The sequence below is a fragment of the Symsagittifera roscoffensis genome, chromosome 3 (assembly GCF_963678635.1).
Source record: "Symsagittifera roscoffensis chromosome 3, txSymRosc1.1, whole genome shotgun sequence".
NCBI classification, from domain to species: Eukaryota; Metazoa; Xenacoelomorpha; order Acoela; family Convolutidae; genus Symsagittifera; species Symsagittifera roscoffensis.
In genome coordinates, this window is record NC_087064.1 from 71,970,959 (window position 1) to 71,982,239 (window position 11,281).

Here is an 11,281-nt window from a genome sequence, read left to right on the forward strand (position 1 = left end):
CTTTTAGAGATTCGACCCCCTGCCGACCCAAAGGGTTTTCCCTTTGGTACTTTTTAAGAAATCCATTTTTGGCCGACCTACCCTAAAATTTTTCTAAAGGCGCCTTCGGCACCAATATATACTAATTTTGAGGGGGGAGCGCGCGCCGAAAAAACGCGATTTTTGGTCAAACTTTCACAAAAGGTGCCTAAAAACGCCTTTTTTGGATTGTTTTTTCAAATTTTGCCTCTCCGGCGCAGAAAATTTGGCCAAAACAGGGACTACACCGTGCCTAGGGAGAGCTCGAATAATCAATTCGGTCGACCTCAAAAAAATCGAAAAAATTTTCGAAAATCCCATCTCGAGAAAATCCTAGATCCGCCCCTGAATAAAACGGTGACTATGTTTTCTACCAGAAAGATGTCTTCGAATCAGTTGAGCGGAACCAACGTTTTATGGTCTCCGGTTTTCCTGATGGGTGTTAGAAGATATACAAATGATTTTAGCGTGTACAACTTCGAGCGTAACACAGACACTTCTATCCCTATCTATGTGAACTATAAGGGCTTTGTCCGCTTCTACTCGCCAGAAGTCAGGACCACCTTCTGCCCCATAGACGTCAAGTGAGTCACTGAGTTTTTGTTATGTTTCTTTTATTCCGCAGTCGTGGACTGAATAAATTTGTTGAATTAAAAAAAAGTGCTGAGCGCCAAAGTAATGATAAGAAGTTAATTTTATTCGGCTGTAATTTTATTTGATGCTTGTACAGCAGTTGGCCATTTCTGTCTTCTGTTTTTTCCAAGGTACTTCCCCTACGATACGCAAAACTGCTCGATAGTAGTTGGCTCGTGGACCTATTTAAAAGCGATGCTGAACATCAAGAACGACAGGAACAAAGTGGATCTGCAGTACTTCACCCGTAATGGGGAGTGGGATGTGTATGAGACAGGGGCTAAGATACACACCATGACTTACTCAGAGGGCAGCTTTCAGGAACTGCACTTCTCAATCATCATATCCAGGTTGAGAAAATATACACACAAAAGATGTGTAGGTGAAATCACCTTAGCTGATTTAAGGTAAAAAATAAACTTAGATAAATTTTAGCTTAATTTACTTAAGCTTAACTGAAAAAATTAAGGTAAATCCGATTTTGCCTTAACTGAGTTAAAGTAAATTAAACTAAAACTGATCGCAGCTGCAGAGACAAAACTTTGATGAAAAAAACCCAAACAACTGGATTTCGTCAGCAAACAATTTTTCGTCAGCAAACAATCAGCAAACCCGTTATCACAAATTCGGTTGCCCCTTTATACACTTGTCCGATCATTATTGATCAATTTCAGTTAAATTGTCCCAGTTTGAGCCTCAGAGAAAAGCTATACAATTTGTGCTTGCCACAAGCTCATTGCAATATTTTTGAAAAACAAGCCAAAGGATTTCTCACACGTTTCAAAACTCCTTTAAACTACCAAGAGTAAATTAGGGAATCCTTAAAAATATATTTTGATACATCGAACATGCAGAAGCCTGACGTAAAATAGAACTTGTTGTTTGGTAAGCAACGGCGGTGTGAATTGAAGACAAAAATACTCTTTCCGAACATTAGCTTTCTTTTCTAAGATAATAATAATTATTAGTTAAGCATTCCAAACTACTATTAGATAAAATCGATAAACAATCAAAGACAATCGCGAGCGTCGCATTTTAGAAGAGAATCTTTTACCAGCAGATTGTAAATTTACTTCAGGAAGCCGTTGTACTATGAGTTCAACCTGATGTTGCCGACCGGGATGATATCTGGGATAGCCCTGCTCGACTTCCTCCTCCCCTGCGAGAGTGGGGAGAAGATCAGTCTGGCCATCACTGTCCTCCTCTCCCTCTGTGTCAACATGCTCTTCGTCTCCAATCTCATGCCCGCAACTTCGCTCACCATTCCTATATTAGGTGTGAACAAAATTAAGTTTTCACTTTTTTGCGGTTCTAGTTTTATAGGCTAGTTGTAGTAGAAAAAAATGTCTCTGAACAACCATTTTTAGCTTTCGAAATCTTCTGCGGTACATCTTTTATAGCTAAGTTATGAGTTATGTACGATTGACTGTACTCATAGAGTTCTTTCAGATAAGGTACACCGTCTGCTCGTCGCGCTATCTTATTTTCGGCCGGATAGATTCGTGCAACTTCTTAGTCTAAAACCGATCTTAATCTTACTCTTATATCTCCTAGTCTCAATAGATCTAGTGTATACTGGTTTATGCGAGTTAGTTTCCAGAAGGAGAACAACTGTATTCTAAGTTTTATTCAAATTGCTCTGGTGCTGAGTCTACAAATAGTTTCAGTATTTACAAATAAGTTTAAGCGTTAGTTATGGAATATGATTGGTTAGTTAAGAATATTTTATAGAATTAGAGAATTATTTTTATAACCAATTTTTAATTCCAGTTTGGAACTGGTTCCACCCATCCGGGGTTTAAAGAGTTTTTAAATTTTATTGTTTTAATGAAGGACGGGTGATGAATGTTCTTTCAGAAGTTGAGAGCATTGGTTTCTCGGGGAAGAAGAAGTGTGACTGTTGGTGTTTGACGGGAGAAGATTGTCATGTTCGTATCTGTAGATGAGTCTCGTTGATCGTGGTAGTCTTGTGCGATTGTGTCAAGACTTCTGATCGATGCAATGATGTATCGATTTCGTTAAGTTTGGAGCGAGACTGCATGCAGGGTGAAGTTTGACTTTTCCGTGTGAAGTGCGAAGTGACTAGGATATGTACGTGTAGTCAACATCGAGATGGCCATTGGTCTGGTTCAATGGTTTTCCTTTGGTGCGATGTTAGGTGCATACTTTAAATCCTTTGAGGTTGTGACTTTAGGCAGCAAATCAAATAGATTTGCTATTCCGAAGTTGGAATGTGGTTGGGTTGTCGTCTCCTTTGCTGCTGGTCTTTTGGGCTTACGAAATCTTTACATACTGCATTTATCTTTTACATATATAAATTTCTTTGTTAATTTTAGTTTTAATTATGATTTGGTAATAATAGTTATCGCAAAAGCGTTTTTATATTAGTTTGGTTATTTTTAAAGAGTCGTTTACCCTAGAGCAACTCTTGGCTAAAATAGAGTGTGGGTCACAAAGCGTGATGTAGCGCGGTGGGTTAGGCCGGCTATAGAGCATGCTCAGTACGTCCCTCTGGTTGGTGAGGCCAGGAGTGGGGTATAATTTTGAGGTCTCTTTGTGCAGAGTCTCTTTTTGTGTTCAACCTTTTGTTTCGTTTTTATCACTTGTTTTTCCTCTTTTTGTTTCGGTTGTGTCCTTTTCTCAAAAATCGAATCTTTTGGTTTGGTTTTGTCATTCGACTTTTTTGTGGTTTATTCGAATTGCTCTAGTGTTGAAACTACAAGTAGTTTCAGCCTTTACAAATAAGTGTAAATGTTAGTTATGGAATATGATATATGATTGATAACGGTAAGTTTAAATTAAAATCAAAATAAATTGGTTTCGAATGGTGCAAGGAAAAGTTTTTCGTTGCTTGTTCACAGTTGTCATTCTGTGTTTTTATCTTAAAACATCTCATATTCTTCGAAATATTATGCAAATAGTGTCGAAATTCTAATATCATAGGAGTCAGTTATGCGCGATGAAAGCCCCAGTTAACAGCGTGTGAATTTTTAGAATGCCATTCCAAGTGTGTAACCGTCCTCAACGCCGAGGGATCGCCATCTGGATCTTGTGTCTTTGATGCAAATGTTGGTTGCTCTTAGTATAGCGAATGAAATTCTACATCTCACCCAGCACATGACATGACTATATGGGCGGTCCCATTTTGATGCCAGACCATCTGCTAGTCGTTTGAGGAAAAACGTGAACTCCGGTGCTAAAACACCATCTATTGAATTGACAAGTGGAGTGAAAGACATGTGTTTTTCTTCACAAGCTGGTCCATACTTATTTTTCTTCTCAATCTCTACAGTTTTCAGTACATTCATGGATTGCGGTTTTGATAAGACGGAGCGTCAGTGTCTGTAACACGGATGTCGAACGACGCAGCCGACTGTCTATCCCAAACCCCACGAGCTGAAAGATCTGCAATTAGTGCCGGGGTTCCATTTTCTATATCTGGTTCTTTTACGACAGGTTCTCTTTTCACATCTTTCCACAAAATTGAAGCAAGATCGCCCACTGCGTCTCTTATTTCGTTGTGTCGTAGTGTTACCAGTCCGCCCTTCTTGCAAGAAAGTGCATGCTGTAAGTCAAAATCTAGTTGACATCCATCGCATCTCGAGAAAGAACGTTTGAGTGGTTTTCTGTACCTGACACATAGAGCGTCTCTGAACTCTGTGGCTGACAAATCAAAATTATCTTTCAACAAGGGCAGCGAAGTTAGCCACAAGGAACAGTTGTTGTCGATTATTCTCCGGATCGCTCGTTTCTGATCTGCTGGTAAAACTGCAAGCAATTCATCGAGTTTATCTTTGTCCACAGCATTTTGTTTCTCCTCGTGATTTTTTCTTGCTTCTCTCATCTTTGTTTTGTGTAGAGTTTGGTCGAAATCATCTTGGTTAAGGATCGAACTCACGAGACAGTCGGTTGCTTCACGTGAAGTGGAAAATGCTAGTTCGGAACCTTCTATTGGATTTCGTACACCTAGTCCCCCTCTTTTGACAGGAAGTGAATACAAAACACGATCTGAGTGTATGACACTAGAAATTCCTAGTAAGCTTGGCAAAAAGTTTTCCTCTAACATCTTCTCGAGAGGAACAAACAACTGCGACGTATCTTTGACTACACTCTGGACAAAATTCCATTCGCATTGCAGTGATCTTGTAAATCCAACTAAAGCAGCTTGAGGTTCTTTTTCTGCCACTTTGGACAACTCGCTAAGACAATCCAACCATTCTTGGACCTTTTTTGTAGTGAAACGAATTTTGCCTTCATCAGGGCCAATAAATCCGCCCAAATATCTTCTACCTTCAACTATTCTGATGCCGAACCTGTCAAACAATTGATGAGCTTTTTCAACAAAGTTCGGGTGAACAACCAAATAACTTTTGCTTGGCCCGGGGTAATAGCCATACTTCGGACCTTTTTCAGTCAAAGATGACAACCATTCAACCAGGTTTTCTAGTGCGCCAAGAGCTCCCGAATCATCTGCATACCATGTTTGTAAATACTTATCTCGGTCTTTGAGTGATTCAATCAATGGCATCATTGAAACCCCATAGAATAACATCGCTAGTGGATCACCCTGTGTAGTGCCTTCACTACTGAAAAGAAGTTCTGTCGTTCCTGCAACAATTAGCGGCGCATACCCTCTATATGTGTTGAATAGAAATCGTGAGCACCTTGGCCAAAGTATTCTAGCATTCCATAGAGCCGTTTCCCTGTTCAATGCATTGAATGCATTTAAGGCATCCATCAATAGAAGACCATGTCCGCCCTCTCCTCCACTGCGTGAACAACTCCTCCACTGCGTGTACAGCTCCTTCTATTCCTGCTTTCACACCACAAGCTAGTTGTTGAGATCCACAGGTTTCTTCGAGTTCTTTTTTGGTCGCTTCGGCCATACATTTACACATTACTCTTTGCAAACACTCACCTATGCCAATGGGTCTAACTCCGGGGCACTTGTCCAAAGCGATCAGATGACCTGACATCAATGCTCGTATTTGGTTCCATGGAATAATTTTGTTAGCTATCGTTGTGATCAGCGCTGCCACTTCGTCTCTCAAAGCCGAACTGTGTCCTCCAAATCGAAGAAATGCGTCTTTCCAGTGTCCCGAATCTGTTCCTGAAGGTCCGGCTCCACCGTGCATTGACCTCGCAAATTTTTCTATATAAGAAGAAGTGATGGTTACTGTTTCTAACTCAGGCAAGCTGTCTACTTGTATTCTTGCTTCTTCTTTTGACTGTTTTGCTACGGGATGCTTCTCTTTCAGAATGTCAATGACTAATTTTCTTGTTTTTGTTGTGGGATCAATAACTTCGTCATTTGGATGGAGCAGACCTCCGCCAGATCTGCTTGTCAGCCAACGCATGGCAGACCGAACTTTCCCTTCCATCATCATTCGTGCAAAAACCACTGCGGTGTGCTCGTCTTCAGATCTGTTTTTTTTCATAGGTTTCCTCGGTTGTTTTTGTGAACATCGTTTGGCTTCTTGTAGTAGAATATTGAACTTACTATTTTCCCAGTCTTCAAGTCGTCTTCCTATCAAAGCTCTCACATCACGTGTGGTTTTTATCATTGGGTCCCGCTGTAAGATTAATCGGCTGAATACAAGAAGTCGTTCTGAACATTCGTTTTGGTTCAATCGGCAGACTTCTTTCGTTAAAAGATCAACGTATTTACGGCCAATGTTTCCCCCCGGGACTAAATACAGTTTGCCTTGGAGGTTCACACTCACATTCCATCTGTTCCTTCATTCAGTTTCTTGAACTTCCTTAGATATGTCGAGAGACCCTCCAAAGGCGTCAAACAAACAGTTTGTGACGTTTTCTGTAATGGGTACGACAGGATAATGGTCTTGCTCACTGAGGGTCATAACACGAAGCTGTTGAGTCGCCCCAGTATGTTGTTCTTCATTTTCTATTTTGTCTACGGTTTCGTTGTATGAATCCTCTTGTTCATCGTCACTAACTCTCTGCGACGCTGCAACGGTGTCCTCTTTTGGATTTTCTTCCGAGTGATCACGAAAACCAAAATAAGACGGCGGTCTTATCGCTCTGTCGCTTCTCCTCATCATTTCGTGTCGGGGTTGGCAAACTCCTCAATAGTTGCAATAGTTGCAATAGTTGCAATAGTTGCAATAGTTGCAATAGTTGCAATAGTTGCAATAGTTGCAATAGTTGCAATAGTTGCAATAGTTGCAATAGTTGCAATAGTTGCAATAGTTGCAATAGTTGCGATAGTTGCTATTGTTGCAATAGTTGCAATAGTTGCAATAGTTGCGATAGTTGCTATTGTTGCAATAGTTGCAATAGTTGCAATAGTTGCAATTGTTGCTATAGTTGCAATTGTTGCAATAGTAGTTGTTGTTTTTTTTCTTTTCTTGTTTAACAAGACACGTGCTAAGTTTTTTGCCGTCAATATATGATTGATTAGTTAAGAATATTTTATAGAATTAGAGAATTATATTTATAACTAATTATAAATTCTAGTTTAAAACTGGTTCCAGTTGTAATGAGAAAATATTTTTGTTTTCAAAAAAATGCCGAAAGGGTCCATTCTGTGGTTTTATCGAGGAAAAGCATAAGCAATTTTTTCCCAGATTTCGCTGTTACAAACAATTATCTGTTTTTTAATTGAGATTGAGTTGGTGTTTCTGAATCGTAACTTTTGCAGTTTCGTTTTTTAAGATGTGACTTACAAGTCTAGATTTTCAGTTTGACAGGTATAAAAATTGGTTTTCGAAGCGTTCACTGACAGTGATAGTTTTTAGCGTGATACCAAAACCTCTTTAGCGTAAAAAATTGAATTTAACAAAATTTATAAGCCCAAGAGTAGTTGTTTTCTTATTTGGTTATGTGTTTTTGATTGGTTAGAGTAGAAGAATGTGACTGGCTCGTAACTAGATTTAACAGCTTTACTATTAACTTTTTAATTCTATTTGAAGTACGCTTTCGCGTAGTTGTTGATAACTATAGTTAATCATTTCTATTTACAAAGGAAACATGATGCTTAGTTAGAGCCTTTTTCCTTTGATTAGGAAAATATTTCATCATGACCATAGCGATGGTGTCTATGTCCCTGGTGCTGACTGTGGGTGTGTTGAACCTGCACCACCCCAACAGTAATGTCACCACCCTCCCCAAATGGGCCAAGAGACTCTTCTTCGACATATTGGCCCCCCTTCTCCTATTGGGAAAGTACAAAGAGTACCTGGACGACGAGGACTCGGAAATCAACCGAGAGATGAACGACCAGTTCCAGGTACTCATCTCTTTATCTATCCCCCCACCCCTTGGCAAAGGGCGGGGGAGAACCGTTACTAGGTACAAAATTAACCTAGGTTTATCCGCTGAATTAGTTCATTATAGGGGTTGCAGTTAGTTACTAGGTACCATAGGGTGAGGAAATAGTTAAAGATATCCCCGAGTATTTTTTTAAACTCTTTTGATAATCTTTACTAGCTTTTCTCTACTTTCATTTAGAAATTTTTGGTAATCACTTGTACATTTTTTTCCCCAAAATTTTTTTGCAAACCAAAAGATTTTGGTTCAATAATTTTTTTAAATTGGAGCCTGGAAAGTTTAATCCATCAAGATAAAAATATATCGGCGATGCCTCGCGAAAAAAGTAGATTCACCCCTGGTTGGGATCGCCACGAAATTATATTTACTATTTTTGACTAATGGCTGAAAAGCTGCACGTGCTGAGGGGAGGGGGAGCGGTGCCGAAAAAACGCAATTTTTTGGTCAAAATTTTCCAAAAAGTGCCTGAAAACGTCTTTTTTGGCCTGTTTTTTGAAAATTTTACCTGCGGAAAGTTTTTGACAAAATAGTGTCCTTATAGTATTTTCGGAGAGCTCGGAAAATCAAATTGATCGACCTATGAAAAAAGGCCCGCAAAATTTTCAAAATTTTTTTGAAAAACTGCCCCCCCCTAGAAACATTTCTGCGCACACCATTGCTGAAAAGTACTCATAAATAAAAAATGTTCACTAAAAGATTCAGAAAAATTTAGCTCCATCCTCGCAAGATGCTCAAACTGAATTGTGGACACTTAATTGAGGTTAATTTCAGAGCGAAGCACTTGAGAAGAAAGTGTTTAAAGAGAGCAATTACTGGAACGGAACAGCTTCTTCGCCTCCTGTGAGCCCCAACAACGCCTCACAAAATGAAGCAAGTCACAGCAACAGCAAAAACTTACCATATAGACTTTACCAACAAGACAAAAGTAAAGACAGAAAAATGATGGGAAAACGCGATTCAATTAAGACCAAGAACCCATTTATCCAAAGAAGGTCAACTCTTCATACTATGCTCTACCAAGGCATGTTCATGGGCTCACCGTCAGTTAGCGAGAACTTAGTAAACAATAACCTGACAACGTCGGGTTTCTCAAACGAGGAGTCGCGAAACTCGAGAGCCGATATCGGAGACAGCGAAGCGAACGAACAAACAGTTAACATGCGTCTGGACAGAATCGAAGACATCTTGCTTTACTTGGCTTGTAGATTGAGGAACCAGGAGATCATGGAGAACGTCAAGCAAGAGTGGCGATTTTTGGCCGAGGTAATGTTATCGGGTTTGAATGAGTTAATAACTTTTTTCAGGTTAGTTCTGTCAATGTTTTAAGCGCAAGCTTAACAAATTGCTCGCTTCTGTTCAGAAAAACATGAAGCTAACTGCCCATTCTCGCTCTAATTCGGTTGTAGTGAGATTGTTAAAAGGTGCTGTGTTGCTTGATTCTAAAAGATAAACCGAGCACTTTCGGTTTGTCGGAATTTCGCAGACTTTGTTGCAGTTTCACAAGAAAAAATCACTTAAAGAAAGAAAATAAATTGATTAAAGAAAAGAATCTCTAAAAAAATGTGATCAGTATCCAAAAAATTCTTCTTATAGTAGGAGTGAGCACCTTATTGTTCCGACCCTTCTAGTTTTTCTATTTTTTGTTTTCCACGAAAAATCAGGTGCCAAAAACATTCGTCGGAAGCGGCCGAGTGATATATCATATAAAGGTCCTTGCAGTCGAACAACCCTAGTAAAATTTTCCAAAAAACCTCCGGGTTTTAGAGAAAAAATGGTCTATTTTTGAGCATATAAAATGAGCGAGCAGGCTTATAAAATGCAAAAAAGGCGTAAAAACATGGGCGGATCTGGGATTTTCTCGAGGAGGGGGGGGGGGGGGGGGATTTTCAAGAAATTTTCGAAAATTTTGTCGACTTTTTTTTGGTCGACTGTATTGATTTTCCGAGATCTCCCAAAGCACTAAACAGAATCTGTCTTAGCCAAACAAAAAAGGCGTTTTTGAGCACTTTTTGGAAAATTTTGACCAAAAAATCGCGTTTTTTCGGCAACCGCTTCCCCCTCATAAAGCTTCTTTCTTTTTTTCTATTTTATTTTTGTTTTTTGAATAACTTTTTGATGAAAACCGTAGTCAGAATAGCATACACTACTCTTACTATCGAAAGTACATTTTTTCTAGGCTTTCGTTCAGGTCCGCTGACAGCAGAACGCGCAAAAAACATAACAATGTGCAATAAAAAAATATGTTTTTGTTGAAGTCAGAACTTTCTGTGCTAAGAACTTTCTGTGAGAACTTTCTGAACTTTCTGTGGATATCCTTGAGTTTTTTGTTGTTGTTTGTTCACACCCAAGGCAGCAAAATCATAATGTGACTTATCATAATTTTAAAAAGTTTATTTTATCCAATCAAAAAAAGAACACTAAATTTCACGAATATATATAACTTGTTTCAAAGTTTACAGATAGTTTAGAAACAGACATTTTTACATTTTTTGACAAAGACAGTAGATCGTATTATTGCTCAAAGACATGATTTGAGAGAACTTAAATGTTTTGCGTGATAATTTTCAGATCCTCTTGTTTTACTCAAAAGTCAGTTTTGTCTCTTAGAGGGGGGTGTTCCCTCAAATAGCTGCTATTAAAAGGTTAGTTTTCTGTCATAGGTGATTGACCGGGTGCTGGTGATTGCATTCATGGCCGTGACTTTCTTCTGCACTTACCACCTAATCTCAAACGCCAAACAGGGGGGACACAATGCAGCTGTGCATATGGCCAACCAGTTGAACAAGTCACTCAACATCACCTCCTCAACCACACACACAGACACATAGTCATAAGGACACACCAAAACAACAACAAAAACAAAAACAAAAACCAAAACAAAAACAAAATTACTAAATCATTAATTAACCCAGCTCGTCGTAGGGTCTTCTCAACTACCCTCTTCCTAAATTACGTCTTGACTTAAGCATTAATCGTTGTGGCAACAGTAATTTTTTTCATAAGTTATTATGGCAACAGTAACTTGTTTCATAATTTAAATGTTCACTCAATTTAAGGCTGCCATGAAAACGTTCAATTTTATTAGATATTTTTTCTTGCATACAATATATTGTTAAATCTGACATTCTGTTTTGTAAAATTTAGAGCAATTATTTTGAAAATTCAAATTTTTCATATCAAGTTTCAATAATTGTTTTAAATTTTAACGGATCTACTTAACAATTGTCCTCCTTTTAGTACCTACTTAAGAGTTGCCACCCCTATTAATAAAAGTAGTAAATTAGCGCTAGAGCTTTGTATTGAGACTTCTAATTTTGCTCCAATCTGGTTGGTCGAAAAT

At 38.8% G+C, this 11,281-nt stretch overlaps 1 protein-coding gene across 1 annotated transcript; it reads left to right on the forward strand.

The window, feature by feature from the left end:
• Window positions 1-380: 380 nt before the first annotated feature.
• On the forward strand, window positions 381-11,079 carry LOC134842197 (neuronal acetylcholine receptor subunit alpha-7-like). Its single transcript, XM_063858419.1, has 6 exons — window positions 381-602; window positions 783-1,001; window positions 1,730-1,926; window positions 7,677-7,900; window positions 8,713-9,204; window positions 10,602-11,079. Exons 1-6 carry the CDS (start codon window positions 382-384, stop codon window positions 10,767-10,769), a joined length of 1,521 nt encoding a protein of 506 aa, XP_063714489.1. The 5' UTR covers window position 381; the 3' UTR covers window positions 10,770-11,079.
• Window positions 11,080-11,281: the final 202 nt, after the last annotated feature.